Below are 18,082 nucleotides of genomic sequence, written 5' to 3' on the forward strand. Positions count from 1 at the left end.
ACTGATTGGAGCTGAACTGAACTGAAATTAAGTAAATGTGAACAGGCCCATAGTATTAAGAATCAAGTTTCAAACTCATACCACTATATTTTCATTCCTGATTCCAAGCCCATACCACTTTGCAAACCAAACGCCCCCTGAGAGAGGAGGAGGGAGGGGAGGAAGGGACTACGTCCATCCGGTATTATTAATTTTTTATTAAATTTTTTTATGTATAATTTTAAATTAAATGAGAGTATAAGTGTCATTTCATCTTAAAAAAAGAGTTTTTCGAAAAGCTTTTAGTTTATTGTGCCCTATTAGAGATTTTTGACCTTTCAAAAAAACCTAATTTAGTGTTTAAGAAATAGCTTACTAAAATGCTCTTTTACAAAAAGCTCATTATAAAAGCTGTTTGAAATTAGCTTATTGAACAAGTTCTTTTTTTGCTATTAAATACACTAATATAGCTAATAATCATCAATAATCAATCAATCAATCAATCAATAACTATATACTAAAAAAGACACACCACCAATGACACATATCATCTTCTGGTGTGTCCTTAGTTTTTTTTTTATTATTTTAAAAAAATCTATTAATTAACGAAACAAATTATTTACAAAAATACTAATATTTAATATACATATTCATATTACTCCGATACATAGTAATTATTATATTTAAAATAAAAATATTTCACAAATCTAAAATATTGCTCAATTTTTTTTTGCCTATTTTTGTTTTATATGTATATTAGAAGCTACGACTAAAAAATCATACTTTTATTATTCCTCGATATCAGTCAATAATTATCTATGCTATATATAACTGTATGTTTTTTTTATTTTTTTTTTTTAAAAAAAAAACTATATATATAACTATAGATCATCGTGCGTGGCACGGGACCTAAACTAGTTAACAGCTACTGTATTTACCAAATATTTTTACACAATCAGCTATTTACAACCAGCTAGTCAAACCATCTAATATAACCATCTAGTCAAATTAGCTATTACAACCATCTATATCAATCAACTACCAACTAATTACCAAACAAGATCACAATTAAAGAAAATGAGGGAAATATAAGAGGGGTGGCAGTTAGTAGGGCTCATCATGACGTCATACTTAAGACTTTAGGCAAAGTGGTCGTATTGTTGGTGGTAAGATGTGAAACATGTAAGCTCTTTTTAGAAGTTTTTTCATTAGCTTATCTATAACTATAACTAAAGTAGAAACCGCTGACATCACCATTGCATACATGTCAGCTTTTTATTAAAAAAATTCCCGCCAAAATTATAAGTGACATCATCCTTTATTTATTTATTTATTTATTTTTTTTAATTCTTCTAATTTTTTCCTTTCAAGATAAAACTATTGTTTGGAAAAGCTAAATTAATTACACATTTTCATAAAAACTTAATTTTTTTTTTATAAATTGACTAACAACACAATTTTCTTATTCTTATAGAGAAAAAAAAAATTTACTACGTAATTGGTGGTAGGCTCTTTTATTTTTCCTTCTTTCCTCCTATATTAACCACTAAACACTAATGCTAGCATTTTTTTTAATTTTATTTTAATTATAAATCTAATTAGAATATTTAACATCATATCTTCTAATATATATGATCAAATATTTTATTATTAAAACCGTGCATCGCACGGGACTAACCTAGTAAATGTATTGAAAGAGATGCCAGAGGAGGAATGTAGTGTGTGGTCAAAATGATGAAGACTTGAAGTTCCATGATCTTAGCACAACATGATGGACTACTACCAAACACGATTAATGGTGGTATTGTACCATATTAAGGCCTTGTTCACTTCACCTTAAAAAGATAATATTCAGTAAAAATAATTTAAGTTAAGTGAAAATAATTTCAATTCAGTAAAAACAAGTTCAGTTCACTAAAATTAATTTCAGTTCAGTAAGAATAATTCCATTTCAGTAAATCAGTAATTTAAAAAATAAAATATAATAGTAAATCAGTAAAAATAATTCCAGTTTAGTAAATTAATTTCGGTTCAAAAAATAATTTAAGTTTAGCAAAAATAATTTCAGTTCAGTAAAAAATAATTTCAGTTTAGCAAAAATAAAGTGAAGTGAACGGGACCTAACAACTTTAACTTGAATACTACTCGTACTTGATTCAAAATTGTGAGCTTGCAAAAAGAACCTTATAAGCATAATGATTAAGCTGCCTGGAAATTTGGTTGCACTATGTGAGCTCACAAAATAGAGCTCTAGAGTACTTAAATAAAACCAAGGAAATTTTAATTTGACTTTTACCACCATGAAAAAACCACTTATTGACTTTTACCAGCTCCATAAAAAATAAACTTTATCTTACCACCAACAAAATTTCCATAAATTAGATTTCACCACCAACTAACGTATTATTCTGTCCATGAATCCTTAAGTAGGGCCCACCTTTTGACATTTCCTCTTCATCTCTCCTGATCCTCCATGCTAACCAACCGAGAATGAAAGCAACTCCACCTCGATTGGTCAAAATTGGGTGTGGGGCTAGGAAGGGGTAGGAATTTTGTGTGGGTTAGGGAGGGATCGGATTTAGGTGGTGGTTAATTAGGGAGGAAGTTGAAAATTGGTGGTGGCTAGGGTTTTAAGAGTGGTCAATTTCAGTAGGAGGGGGCTTTATGGGTGGTTGAAATTTGGTGGCCAGGGATTTAGGGTCGAAAATCGGTGGGAAATGGGTGGGAATTCGGTGGCTAAGGTTAGTTTTGAGGTCGGAAATTGGTGGAAAGGGGGTCAAAATCCGGTGTTGGAGCAAGGGCAAGCTGGGGTCGAAATTCGGTGGGCCTAAGGAAAAGACTCTAGGTAAGGGAGGGGGTGTCGGGGCTAGGGCTGCGGTTGGCTAGCCTGGGTCGTCGGTAACGGCAATGGGCGGGGAGCCGATACCGGCGACAGGATTGGGAGCCGGTTGGTGGCTGTGTTTTTATTTTATTTTATTTTTCATTTATTTATTTATTTTTTAAAAAATTTACTCAATAATATAGTGACATGTGTACATGGTAGGCCCACTAACGGATTTATGGACGAAATCTGTTAGTCGATGGAGATGATTAGTGGTAAAAGCCAACTTTATTTTTTTTATTTATTTATTTTTTTTTTTTTTTGTGGTGGTACGTAAAATAAGGGTTTTTCTACATTATAACCCTCTAACTTTCCGTTTTCTACGATGTGCCCCCCTTTATGAAAGATCCACATTGTAACCCCAAAATACATTTAGTTTCTATACGGTAACCTTGTCGTTATCCCGCCATTGACAAATTCCATTAGTGGGACCCACTCTTCACTTAATAATTATTTTTTATCGATTTGCGTGTTAAAAATTGTTCTGTTAAAAGTTTTGGGGGCTATTTTAGGGCTGAGCAAAACTACCCGAAAAATCGAAAAACCGTTTCGTTACCATTTCGAAAATTAGGGTACCCGATCTGATAACCATACCGGTTCGGATACCCGTTCCGATAATTTGTTATCGGGTATGGTTATTGGGTATCATTTTAAAATTAACGGTTACTCGTTCCGATCCGATAAGCAATTTTTTGTTTTTTTTCCTACTTAAATCTATTTTTCTAATATTTAAACTCTTACTTTATTTCATAATCAATATATAATATCAATGATTAGTAATGTTATTAATAATTTGGTTAAGTTTGTATGGTATTGTTGTTAATTGGTGTTAAAAATATCATAATAACTAATTTATTCAGTTTAATTATCACTATTGGATACTTTATTGGGTACCCGATGACCGATTCGAAAATTCGGGTACCCGAAGTCCGGGTACCCGAGCTTATCGGTTCGGTTTATGAATATCACTTTTAGTGATATTGGTTATCGGGTACCCGAACCGTTAGTACTAATGGTACGGGAACCTGTCCCATGCTCACCCCTAGCTATTTTGGCTCTTAAGAATCCAAATTGAGCTCAAATTTGACAAAAAAATGACACAAATGTCTCGTTTTGCATATTAAATACGTAAACAAGCAAATCGAGACATTTTTTAATATGCAAAATGAGGTATTTATGTTTTTTTTTTTGTTAAATCTAAGCTCAATTTAGACCTTTAAAGATCAAAATAGTCCCTAAAACCTTTAACGGAACCATTTTCAACACGCAAATCGATAAAATAAATATTATTAAGTGGTGAGTGGGCCCCACTAACGGAATTTGTTAACGGCAAGATAACGACAAGGTTACCATATAGACACTAAATGTATTTAAGGATTACAATGTGGATTTCTCAAAAAGGAGGGCACATAGTAGAAAACGGAAAATTAGAGGGTTATAATGTAGAAAAACCCAACTTTTTTTTATGGAGGTGGTAGTCAATAAGTAGTCATTGATAGGTTGTAAAAGTTAAAATTTTCTAAAACCAATGCACCAAGCTCTCATCATTATTTCCAAATGGATGATTTCCTGCTTCATTTGAAACATTAGTGATTAAAAATTGCCCTTGCATCCACCTATCCCAGGGATTTGAGCCTACCGCCTAAAGCCTTTAAACCTTCCCCCGCAGGTCCTGGATACGCGTCCGGCTGGGCTTAGCTTCAGCTGTTGCGTGAAGGAAAAACAAGATTGAGTTAAGAGTCAGCGTAGTTCCAATTCATCAATATACCAACGCGAAGCATAAAAGGGAAGGAAGAACAGGGAAGGGTCTTGACCCTCCGGGTTACTACTCCAGTAACTGTTGATACATGGTAATCTAGAAAAATCCTATGTAGATTAGCTAGAATATAATAGAAAAATCTAGAATTTATAGTGTGTGGAAAAATGTTGTAAATAGTTCTTGTGGTAAATATTATAGGAAAAATCTAGAAGTAGTGCAAGGAAGAATGGTGGAACAAGTTAAGAATCAACATACTCCACTATATATACATGCTTTGTGCAATAAAATTACCAAAGCTTGGATAAAATAAGAACTCTCACAAAATTGTTGTATCGATGAATAAACCACCCACCAAAATATTGTTGCATTATATAAAACATTACCATTTGTATATAGTTGCATTATACAAAACATTACCCTTGTAATTTATGAAAGAGTTAAACTTTTACATCTATCCAATTTTTTTTTTTTTTTTTTTTTTTTTTTTTTTTTTTTTTTTATGAAATATCCTCCTTGATTCGCTAAACCCTATCAACATTATATTTAAAAATAAAAAATAAAACTTTATACAAATTGGATTTTAGATATATTTACCCAACCTTATTTTTTGAGTCATTTAATGTATGCCATCTCTAAAATAATTTTTTTTTTGAAGGAACTATACAATAAACATTGATATTTTGCTTGGATACTTATTATTTTAGCCGAAATATACGATTATATAAAATTTTCAACATAGAGGTTTAATTTATCTATTTACAGAAAATATTAGAACTGAATAATATGAGCAATCTGAATATTGTAACCCTACCACTCGAGGTTTAACGTACCCCTCTGCCAATCATAACCGAAGCAAATCTGTGAGAGAGAAAAGTAAGGGTAAACATTTGTCAGAAAGATTGAATGATCAGAATAATTCAATTTTAAGTAGGAAGTAGAGGTGATGCTGCTAAGAGAAGTATATAACTGTAGCGACAATTTTTAGGTTACAAGTGGTAGTTAAAATGCCAGACACACAAGACAGATCTATTGAAATTTGAATAAGATTTGAGATGATTTTATTTTAATTTTATGAGCCACGCAAGTTAACAAACTATGAATAGTGATTTAGGATTAAAGGTATTTTAAAAAACAGCCCTATAAAAATTATCCAAATATCCGACTAATGAAATAATGCGAGTACCCAATGAAAAAAAAAATTGTATTAGAATTAAAAAATAAAGTGACATAAGAATTGTGAGTCAGCTCATAAACTAAAATTGTCACATTTTATTTTAGAATTAAAAATATATTATCTCCCTTATTTTTTAGTTGACAAGTTTTTCTTTAACCGTGTTTTGTAATTTATACGTAATGAAAAATATAGTCATGTGGGGTCTTGTTAGATTCGTCACGATATATTTTCAAAATATTAACTTTTAATAATTTTGTTTTTCAATAATTAAAGATATTAACGGTTGAATATGTGCATTGACAAACATGACTAAAGAAACATGTCAACTAAAAAGAAACGGAGAAAGTATATAATTTAAGATTTTAATTATTTCAAAAACAAAAAAAAATCTTTTCATTTGAAAAAGTTTATCTGGTACGGTCATTTTGGATCGAGTCACTTCAAGTCATAGGTTAAAAAATGTCACACTAGATCAAAGTTTTGGGTTCAAGTCAACTCGGGATTATCACAATTTTTTTGTTTACTTTATTTTTGGATAATTTTTAGAAATTTCTAATATTTCAAGCTTATTTTTTTTATTTATAATTTTTTAAATCAAACATTTTCATCAATATTATCATAAGTCATTTAGTTTAATTTAAATCGTCACAAAATTACATCAATTCCTAACTAATTTTGTATCAATTATATAATTTAAAACTTGGCACATAGATAAAAAGTTTATCTTAAAATTCAATAAATAACCCGGACATCTCACGGGACACCAAACTAGTAGTTATAGGATATAATTAAGAAAATATCCTTTTAAACCGTAAAAAACAACGATTAGTAATGAGAACCCTTGAAACAGCCCTGCATATTGTTGCTCCGGAGGAAAGAGACTTGACTTGTTACAACAATACTTGTTACAATAACATAAATAAATACGTGTGAAATATTCATGTAGTATACCACCATAATAGTTATTCAATTGCCGCAAAGTTCCCCCAAATTAAAGCAAAGAAATGCACATATTTAGCCAATGTCAAATGTATAGCTCTTCTTTCCCATGCCTTAGGAGCTTCACCTATTTTTGTAAAAAGGGATGCTCAGTTACGAATAAAGGCATATGATATATGCCTTGAGACTCTTCCATCAAGAGAAATAATCGTCATCAGTTGCGAGCTAGGACAATGAAGGATGCCAAGCAAGCTAGCTGCTACATACCACTGCACATCTCTTGGACACGTACAGGAAAAAAAAAAAAAAGTAAATTGATCAGTTAGCACAAATTGTTTTCTTAATATTTGGGAACAAGAAATAAAAAACAATATTGAAAGTACTCAAACTAAAGGCAACTTCCAGATTGTAATTCAACTAATCTCAAATTTCATTACATATTCAGTAGATCACAAAAACTCTCTAAAGTAAAGCACGCAATCCACTTTAAAAATAGATCAATGCCACACCTTTTTATATCCTTACAGGGCAACATATACCTGAGCCAAGATCATTCAACTATCTAATCAGGACTTCAGGAGTACTAAAAAAGAATCATCTTGGGAGGGTCAAGCCCCCGTCGGCCTGAGCCAAGATCCATCCCTGAGCCCAACCAACACAGACTCAGGTGATAATCCAGGATCGATCAACTTAATTAGGCACACGATTAATGTATTTAAACATACCTAAGTCTAACCTCGGCAAATATGAAAATGAACTAGCCATGAATGATGTTCAATCATTAATCACTTTCAATTATCAACACAACTAGTCTATGCATGCACGAACGAACGAGAAATGAAATTAGATGCAGTAATGCCTCAATTCTCCGAAAACATTTCATAGACTATTATGTATAAATTAAGAAAGAAAACAATATACCTGCTCTGAGTTTACTTACTCTGTTTCTCCTGCAAAATCAGGGAGAAGTAAAAAGTTAAGGACCGACATTATCCTATCGTTTTAACTACTAAGAATCAAATTTGAAAAAAATAACCTGTGTGCTAATCCCTCAAAATGAGTCGGCTAAATGCTCCAATGTTGTCCTTGACAAGTTGATATCCCTGAATCAATTTGCTTTAGTAAGACTAGGCTGAAGTTTGGTCATTTAGTTCAACAAAAAAAGTAAAGGTTGAAGCTACGTAGCAACATTTATATTTTAGACACAAATTGCAACTAGAATAATACCAACCTGGTAAACAATGTTTTGATGTGGCCGAGTAGGCGGTGTTGGGACATTATTGTTGGCACCCGATGTTGGGATCCTTGTGTCATCAATCTCTACATATGGAATACAATCTACCTTCTCCCAATCTTCACCTTCAATAGCACATCGATCTTTGAGTAAATTACTCTCTCTTATCTTGAGTGACTTGAGAGAAGAAGGTAGCTCTGGCAATGATCTCATTGTTGCGCAACGTTCAATCTTTAATTCAACTAAAGAAGTAAGTTTCTTGAGTGAAGGCAAGTTGATGAACTCAGGACAATGTTCAATTTTGAGAATTCGAAGGCGAGGCATGTCATTTGCTTCCAATCCTGTCCAATTCCGGAGTTGCACCAACTTCTTGAACGTCAGTGATTCCAATGATGGAAAATAGATGTCCCTAGTAACACTGGATGTTCCACAAAAGCAGCGATCCACAGCTGTTACACTGGCAAATTCCTCAATGACAAGAGTCTTAAGAGTTTGAAGCTCACCAAGTGCTGGCAAGACCTCACATGATGGACATTTCATCAAGTGTATCTTTTGAAGGCTTCGCGATGGATCACAAATCCATTCTGGAAACAGCTTGCCACTGTAGTTTATCATATGCAACTCTCTCAAACAAACATGAGGTTCTAGGCCTGCGAGTACCTCTTCGGCAATAGTTGCATCCACCAATCTCATCCATTGCAATTCTATCTTTTCTAGCAACAACTTGTTGCTAAGCATGGCCTCCTTTGCCATGGCTCGATTTTGGACATATTCAAGATATCGGATGCAAATTGACCCTTTAAGACAATTCATATTCTTCAACTCCGAAATACTGTATCCTTCAAGACTATCACCCACAATGAACAGAGGGAGGGTCTGAAGGCTACGAAGGTTTCCAATGTGGGATGGTAGATGAAGCCGGATTATGTCACTTAATTCCCAATCAAGACACAACATATTAGTCAATTTTTGAAATTTTTGTGGTAAATGGAAAAGATGTAAAGTGTTTGTGAGATTGAGGAATTGCAAGTTGGAAAGTTTACAGAGTGTCTCAGGTAATTTGTTTATGGGAGTAAAAGAAATATCAAGGTTTCGTAGACGCTTCAACCTGTGTATGGAGTCTGGAAGCTCTATAATATCGGTTTTTTTCAGTTTCAATACACGAAGGCGCACTAGTGCCTTGAAAAGCTGGCGGGGCACAGGACCAATCCTTCTATCATTGAGAGAAAGAAAAGTCCTCAAACGCTTGAATTTCTCAAGTTTAGTCCATGTTGTAAGTTGAATATCGCCACACAACAAAGACAAGTGACGAACATTTTCAATCTTTGAGGAATCACTTAGAGATGACGCACCTCCTTCAAGTCGCAGACATATCTTTGAAGCATCCAATTGAGAAAATATGTGGCTGAATTTGTGCAGCTCATATATTGGTTTTCCGGTGTGGTTTACAACTCCATTCTCCAAATGTTGAAGTATTGACATGCCTTGTAAATCACTAAAATATTCTTTGCCTTTATCGAGCTGAATAATCCCTTCTGCTACCAAAAGATGAATCAAATCATCCATATTGAAGGAGTATTTATGAGGAAAGAGTGAGAAATAAGCAAGACACCTCTGCAGCTGAGGTTGCATAGTTTGATAGCTCAACCTCAAGGTTGAAACAATATCCCTTTTTACATCAGGCATATCTCGCAACTCCTTGTTCAACCTCTTTGCCCATTCATTCATGTTATCTTGACCTAGGACCATCCCAAGAGTTCTAGCAAGCAGAGGCAAGCCTTCACACTTCGCTGCTAGGGTGTCAGCAATTGTCGACAAATGCAATTCAGGCAAATTCGTATTCAGCATGAGTGCATTATTCACAATGACCTGTGTGCACTTTTCCTTTGATAAACGCTTCAAGTAATATGCAGCTGTACGAGTTATTTGTGAAACTCGTGGATTGAAAGTAGTGATGAGGATCTTAATCTCTGTGTATTTAGACCGTTGTGTTGTAATGTGACCCCAGAAGTCATTCCACTCAGTGAGTTGTATATCAAGCAGATTGTCGAATAGGATCAACAACCTTTGGTTTTGTTGTTTGATCCCATTGTTGCCAGTAATTGACCCTTGTTGCTCAGTTGCTTCTTTGCATTCAAAGCATCCCTCAACCAAATAAACTCGTACTACATGGCAAAATCGCTCTGAAATTCTTTTGTCAGACAAGATGGCTTCAGCAAGCATTGTCTTTCCAAGTCCATCCATACCTATGATGGATACTCCATTATGTTCAGCATCAACTGAGGTCAGCTTCTGGATGATATCCGTACTGTCTTTTTCCCTTCCAATTAAAGGCACTAGTAACAGCTTCATATTAGATTCACCATTACGAAATGTATTTTGAGCTTTGGTTTGGCCAATAAGCTCAATGATGGACTTCACTTCTTCAAATACTCTGTCTAGTTTTCTTTGTAGCTCCTGAATCTCAGATGGCCAATGAAACCTTTTTGCATGCTTAAACATGGAATTAAGCATTGGTTTCTTGGAAGAAGAGTTCTGAGTGACAGCATCGAGTATATCTTCAATCAAATCTTCTGCATCTAAGCAAAGAACAGCCACAGTGTCAAGTCGATCTTGCAAGCAAAGTCGAATGCTATCATCCAATTGAAAGGTGTTTACGCTGTTGAACAGGTCCCGTGCTCTTATGGTAGTTGTTTCTAGCGTTTTCAGTGCTTCCTCACCCCTTTGGAATTTCTTGTATTCAACTTGAATGACACCAATCAGTTTGATTAAGTTCTGAAGTAAACTTGAAGCAAAGGCAGATTGAAATGCAGCTTCCATAGTAGCTGAAATTGAAGATATATATATGATGGATTGATGGTGTACACTCAGCTCCTTTCTCAAATGGATGGGCTCCTTCCTAGGGTGAAATTTGCATTATAGCTTGAACATTGTGATAAAACTAAGATGAAATTAAAGAGTTAATAACACTTGAGGGTACTAATTTTTGTCAAAAGTTTCAGCCAACTGAAGTTTGAGAAGTTTCAAAGAGGGTACTCAACCCATAAGTAACCTACTAACATTTGCTAAAATAAAAGGAAAAATAAAAAATAAAAATAAAACATAAATGCAGAAGGTACTAATGTTTGGTGTTCTTGATAATTAAGGGTAGGAGAGAGAAAGTGAATTTAGTTAATAAATTGAACACTACGACTCTGGCACCACCAACTGCAGCCACCTTGCAACCGTCGCCCGACATCATCCACACCAAAACCGCCCAACATCTGCTTGAAACCAACCCCTCTCAGAGTCTCAGTGTACAAATTAAATCCACAATTCATTCCTCTATAAACCACAATTCCAACGGTTTAAACCACAATTAACGCATACATATATCAAACAAGCTTAACGATAAATCCCAAGAGACAGTTTTCGGTGAAATTACGGACTAAATTCTTCAGAAATATTTCTCCTCCAACATTTATCAATCAAAAACCAAATAAATTCAAATGTTGTCTCAACTTCTAAAGGAACCCCACTTTCTAAAATGTAAATTAGTGCATAAAGCAACTTACAACGACATCTTTACGGCATTTTATGAGGACAGAATGATAAAGGGGTGCACTGGAATCCTTGGAGGTCGTTGGAGAAGAAGAGAGAGAAGCAGCAGCAGAGGAAGAACAGGGCCGCCATTGATGATTGAGGTTGAGCTTCGTAGATGAAGAGGTGTGTTCAGAGAAGAGGGAAGGTAAGGGACGATGAAGAAGACGGTGTGAGCGTTTGGAAATTGGAGACGCACTGTGCAAGAATGGTGTTTAAAGAAAGGTGGCTGCTGTTGGTGGTGCCTGAGTGGTTGTTTTCAATTTATTAATTAAATTCAGTTTCTCTCTCCTACCCTTAATTATCAAGAATACCAAATATTAATACCTTCTTCATCAATGACTTCATTTGGTTTGATGTAAAATATTTTCATGGAAAATGATTTTCCCATTTTCACTTGTTTGGTTTGTGAAGAGGTGAAAAACAATTTTCCCAAGGATAGAAAATTATATTCTTAATGATTGAAAACATTTTCCTTTATAAAACAAGGAAAGTCACATTTTTCTCTCTTCTCCTTACCTCCTTTTTTTTACATCCCTCTCATCCATCCTCACATTGCCACTCCTATTTTTTACCTTTCTTGTATGCGACCAAACAATGGAAAACTAATTTGCAAGTGTGATTTACCTTGAAAATTTGTTTTCCATAAAAACTAATTTTTCATTGAAAATATTTTATATCAAACCAAACGGGGCCTATGTCAGCTTTTTTATTTTCCTTTTTATTTTAGCAAATGTTTACCTGTTGTAGTGGATTGAATATCTCTTTAAAACTTTTGAAACATGAGTACCTTGGGTGAACTAGTACCCTCAAAGCCTCAAGTGGTATTTAATCTAAAATTAAATGCCAAAGTTAGAGTTTAAAACTACTCCATCCATTTTTCTTTAGTTGTAACGGTTTGTCTTGTACGGAGTATATTATTGGTTTTATATATGAGAATAAAAATACAACTAGGCATTGCTCTCTTTCCCTTCAAACATTACTACTAATATTTAGTAAAAACAAAATTCAATTTAGTAGAAATATAGGTTCAGTTAATAAAAATAATTTTTTTTTTAAAGAAGTCCTAAAAGGACACAAAATATCATTAATTAAATCATACGACATCTGCAATAGAAAACTATCGATAATGAAAATAAATTTAACAAAATCAAACAAAAATTAATCGGGGACAGGCTAAGAATCCAAGTACATAAATATAACAATTCGGCACATTTTTGATTCGTTGTCTCACACAACTTTTTGAGTGAATCCGTCGTCGCTTTGCAATTTTGTGAGAAAGTAAATTTTTGTGCTGATTCTGTAACACGAATCCGAGCCATAATCAATCATAGTCCCGCAAAACCGAAGACCAAATTAGACACAAATAAAACCTTATCTTTCGAAGGAGCCCGAAAAATCTTGTCTTTCAAAGGAGATTGAAAAAACTTTGTTTTTCGAAGGAGATACACCATTTCTTTCGGGGGAAGCATTATTGTAACTAAGAAACAAAAAGGTTAAAAGAAAATAAAGATTGGGGTTTTCCACTGGTGAAATCCGATGAAAGCACTTTCAAAATTGACAATGGAGACTAGAGTTAGAGGAGAGAGAGGAGGATAGGTTTTTTTTTTTTTTTCTCTCTATTATTATTCGTAAATTAGTTCGGTAAAATAAAAATAAATCCTACTAATTAGTTTGAAATTTTGGTGATTATAACTACTAATTAGTTTAACTTAATTCCAGATTATTTTGAACACGTAAATTCGTGTTTTAATTTTTAGATTTCCGTTCGTTAATATTAATCCCGATCAGGTTCTGAACTCATCCGATTTTGATAAAAAAAAGTAGTGTTTTCCATTTGGAAACAACGTTTTAAGAAAGACTCGCTACCTTTTGTAGTGAGCACCACCCTCTCGTGGCCAAATTCAGCCTCTAAATATGATTTTCAGGCAGTTTTTGATTTTTAACGAAGTTTTTTTTATGCTTAAAATTTTATCCTTGAGTTTGATTAATAAAATTAATTATGTTTAAAGTTAATTAAGCATAAATATATGTTTTTATTGAAGTTTTAAGAGGCTTTTCATCATATTATAATATTAATTGTTGGTTGTTTTTTTTTAGGAAGTGATTATTTTCTATGAGACTTTTAATTGAGTATAAAAGTGATGTGTTGATAAAGTTTTGAAGGGTTTTTAATTAATCTAAAGTGCTGGAAATAGTTTCTAAGTACTACTTTTGATGTTTTATAAAGAAGGTTCAATTACCCATTAAAAAGGGAGATTATTAGGGGTTTTAAAATAATTTTCAGATTTTTATTAAACTTTAAACTTGCTGTAATTTCATGTATAAGAGTATATTTTAAGGTTTTTATGAAGAAAATTTAAAAAACTATATATAAGCCTTTAATTTTAACTAAAGGGAAGGTTTTAAAGTGTTATTTAAGTGGATTTTGAAGGTTTTTAAATAAGATAGTATTGCTGTAAATTTATTAGCTTGGGTATTAATTTAATTCTCGTTGTTTGGTTTAGGAGATGAGTTTATAGAAGGTGATTTTTAGTGAGTAAAGTGGCATACCAATTCGTTTACTCAAGGTACGTACGAGTTACGAAACCTTGCCTTTAGAAGCATGTTTAGGGATGTATCGCGAACTTAGTATCATGTATAGAGAAGACTGGGAATGATTGGTTATACATTGTGATTTCCGTATGATGTGCACTATTTTACTTTGCAAATATTATTTATGCATTAATTTTTCAAGATGCGCTTAGAGGCAAAGGTATGTGAATATGTGAAATGATTTATTTATTACTCATTCATGATTATTGAAATAAAATGAGTAAAGGAAGAATTCAAGTCCTATGAGACGAGGTTAAGGTTTTGGGGGTGCCTTATGCACTCAAGGTGTTTATACACCGAGGTAGTTAAAGGAACCAATAATGAACATTGCTTGTCACTAATTAATCAAGAATTGAATTGGAAATTTGGTGTACTTGATTGAATGGATATTGGATTGATTATATTGCTTGCATATGAGTCATCACCAAGTTTAAACTTGTAAATCACGTAAATTGCAACATGGATGAGCAATAAAACTCTGAGTAATGACAATCAGGGGTTGGGGTAAAAGGGTATTAGCCATGCGCTTTTCTCGAGGCCGTCTGATCTACGAGTCTCTTATTTTAAATACTTTTCAAAACTAGGAGTTAGATGAGATCTCATACTAGCTATGGTCACGGAGTCGCGCACGTGGTCGTTGGATGTTTTATTGATGTTTCCGAAATGAGGCATGGGGTTTTCTTTTATTGATGTTCCAAATGGAGCATGGGTTGGACAACCTTGTCTATTGCTTAATCAATGAATAAAAATGATGAGTTAACTACTTTTAACTAATGGAGTCTTAGTAAATTGATAGTTGAGTCATGTGTTGAGTCTACAAATTAATGATGTGTGTTGATTGATTATTAGTAGCATGCTAGGGATTTCTTATTATGTTTCGCAGCTTAATTGTATGCACTCAGCGTGCTTTGTGTGTCTTTCTTTGGTCATGGCCTTCGCCTTTCAATGACCCTGTGACGATCCAATTTTTACACTTGTAATATTGGGGAGCAGATTAACTACAGGTTCTTACACATGCAGTATCTGTAGCTAGGTGGTGGGATCTTGAGTGGAGTGTTGGTTGCTTTTCTTATTTTTATTGCTGTTTATTTTTGAAGTTATTTAAACTTAATTTCACTTTTATACTACTTTTATTGGTTTGAGTTTTGAATAAGGGCCTTAATGGTTCCAAGTTGTAAAACTTAACTTGGTTTTGGTTATTGGTTTTGAAACTTATTTATAACTGATTTAGTTTTCCGCTGCTAATTTTTGATATAGCCTTAACGTTTGAACACGTGGCGGTAGCACGCTAGTAATTCTCTTGAATATTGTTCAGGTTACTCCCAGGTTTAAAGAGAGAATTATTGGGGTGTTACAAAGTGGTATCAGAGCCAGGTTACTCTCAGGTTTAAAGAGAGAATTATTGGGGTGTTACAAAGTGATATCAGAGCCAGGTTGAGATTTTTATTACCACTAAAGACAAAAACGTGTTTTAAAGTGTTTTGTTTTAAAATTTAGCCAAGTGCTCATTTAATTAAACGGTGTTAAAGTAAGTTTATTTAAATTTTATTTTTGTTTTTATTTTAGGAATGACCAATTTTTTTTTTATGAAGAAAAAGGTGCAGAATTTTTTTTTTAATGAAGAACATCTGAAATTTTTTTTTTATTTATTAAGAATGTCCGAATTTTTTTTTAAGAAAGCCGAAAAAAAAATTTCAATCTTTTTCGAAGCTTATTTTCAAATCTTATTTTAAAAAGAGGAGTCAAAAATATTTTTAGTTTGTTCATGTTGCAGGAAAGCAAGGATTGAGGTAAGAAATATGTGTTAAAAGCTTTTATAAGCATGTTGGTGAGCTTGGGTAGGAGAAGACAGGGCATATAGGCTAGAATTTAATTTCTTTCCTATGTGCATATTTTTTTTAAGAGATGTTCAAGCATGTTGTATGACTAAATGTTTATTGTAACTAAGAAACAAAAAGTTTAAAAGAAAATAAAGATTGGGGCTTTCCACTAGTGAAATCCGATAAAAGTGCTTTCAAAATTGACGATGGATCGGAGACTAGAGTTTATGAGAGAAGAGGATAGTTTTTTTTTTTTAATTTTTTTTATTATTCGTAAATTAGTTCGGTAAAATAAAAATAAATCCTAAAAATATTTTTTATTCATAAAAGATCAATAAATATTCAATGAGAAAACAAAGACTTCGATTCTGGCTCTCATTAAGTAAACCTACTAGCTAGAAAAAATCTATATCTATATACCATACTAAAGTAATCATCAATAATATCCCTAAATTAACGTGTCAGCACCTCATAAAAAAATTTTCCGCCCAAAATTTTTTATTTTTATTTTTATTGTTTTTAAACAAGGTAGAAAATAAGTTAACAATTCTTATCTTAACATTTAAGATCCTATAGACTTACGGCCACATCAGGCTAGCCCAGACCAGCCCACCCCACCCCAGCTCTGAGCTCAGTAAATGTGAACTGGTCCTTAATAAAAAAAAAGGAAAAATGTGTTAATTTTCATTAAATCCAATTGTATTGTGAACATGCCATTAATAAAGATATCATTCAACCATATATTTAATGAAAAAACTAGCATAATTCGGGATTAACTAGTAAATTAATAAAACAAAGATTTAAATAAAATGAGATAATTACTTAAAAAAAAGTTCAATGAGAAAAATCAAAGGCTGACATCTCATATTCAAATAAATGTAAAAGAGAAGGATAAAAAAAAAATTAAAAACCAAAAATAAGGGAATTACTTGGAGGTATTCCCTCACTCACCCCCAAGCCTCAACCCACATAAAAGTATTTACCCCCACCTACTTATGAAGCACGAAGCAAGGGAAAAACAGGAGGTTTCAGTCACCGGTGAAAGAAGAAGACCGCTTCGGCAACTCTGCAACTGTTTGTGGTGGGCGTTAAGTCGCTTTAGTGTTAACTTGAAAGAGAGAAGAGGAAGAAGATGGAAAAGAGACAAAAATGAACGCCCCTAAGCCTGTAACAGCAAGAGCTAATGCGAGCAATGGATGCATTTCGGATTAAACAGTTATATACTGTTGTTAGAATGATATCTAATTATCTATGAATATTTTTTTTTGGAATTGAATCTATGATACCAGATTTGTTTAGTTTTCAGAATATCTAAGTTTACTTAATTTGGGAACATCAAGTTATTAGAATATTAGGTTTTTTTTTTCAAAGAAAGTACAAATTAATCGACAGATTCGACACAACAGTAAATATCTCTGGAAAATAGCGTCGAAGAAGTAGACATACCTGGAATGAAAGAACTTTAATGGGAGGTGTGAAGAAACGAAGATGATTTGAAGGAAAGATCTTCAACCCAGCGATCCTACTTCAGAGCTCATACCCAGATGATACCCATAATCCAATTGCCTTCATTGACTACACCAAAAGGGATTTTTAACTTATTTATCTCAATCATTCGCCTCATCTCTTACTTTGGAGTTTTTAAAAGAACACTAGCTTTTGGCCTTGTAATATAATTTTAAAATGTCTTTAAATATGTAAAGGATTGGAACTATTGTTGTGTTATTGATATTCCCTCGATTAGTCTCATATAGAATCTTTTGCCTATCAAAAATTTAAGGGAATCTCAATTATAGCCATGTGTAGGAATGTTAATCAGATTTGCGGTTCAGTTTTGAATACGGTTTATCGATTTTTGATTTGTAATGGGTAGTGGTGGGCATGGGCCGTGCCGGGCCTACCGTGGGCCGTGCCTAGGCGGGCCATGAACAGTGTCGTGCCGGGCCGTGCCGGCCCACGGTGGAGGCGGGCCGTGCCGTGCCGTGCCGCCTTCAAGCTTCCCCTGTCCACGGCACGGCACGGCCCACCGTGCCGTGCCGGGCCGCCCGTCGTGCCGGCCACCGTGCCGGCCCACGGCTTACCCTTTTTTCTTTTTCTTTTTTAAAAAAAACAATTAAAAAAA

General features: G+C 33.6%; 1 protein-coding gene across 2 annotated transcripts; it reads right to left on the reverse strand.

The window, feature by feature from the left end:
* Positions 1 to 6,501: 6,501 nt before the first annotated feature.
* On the reverse strand, positions 6,502 to 17,764 carry LOC145583315 (putative disease resistance protein RGA3). Of its 2 annotated transcripts, none has more exons than XM_081640543.1 (5): positions 17,407 to 17,764; positions 7,964 to 10,865; positions 7,769 to 7,835; positions 7,654 to 7,682; positions 6,502 to 7,011 (listed from the first exon to the last, which is right to left on the reverse strand). In XM_081640543.1, the coding sequence occupies exons 2-3, from the start codon at positions 10,784 to 10,786 to the stop codon at positions 7,776 to 7,778; spliced, it is 2,883 nt and encodes a 960-aa protein (XP_081496669.1). In that variant the 5' UTR covers positions 10,787 to 10,865; positions 17,407 to 17,764; the 3' UTR covers positions 6,502 to 7,011; positions 7,654 to 7,682; positions 7,769 to 7,775. The 2 variants fall into 2 exon arrangements, with proteins under 2 accessions (XP_081496669.1, XP_081496668.1); XM_081640542.1 differs by lacking the exon at positions 17,407 to 17,764 and adding an exon at positions 11,521 to 11,892.
* Positions 17,765 to 18,082: the final 318 nt, after the last annotated feature.

The sequence above is a fragment of the Chenopodium album genome, chromosome 15 (genome assembly GCF_948465745.1).
Source record: "Chenopodium album chromosome 15, dcCheAlbu1.1, whole genome shotgun sequence".
Classification (NCBI taxonomy): domain Eukaryota; kingdom Viridiplantae; phylum Streptophyta; class Magnoliopsida; order Caryophyllales; family Amaranthaceae; genus Chenopodium; species Chenopodium album.

What these genes read in the sequence shown, in the direction of transcription:
- LOC145583315 (XM_081640542.1), bottom strand. An exon ending in ATCAAAACATTGTTTACCAG is followed by an intron (nt 7,836 to 7,963) that starts GTTGGTATTATT and finishes AAATTGATTCAG; the next exon opens with GGATATCAACTTGTCAAGGA.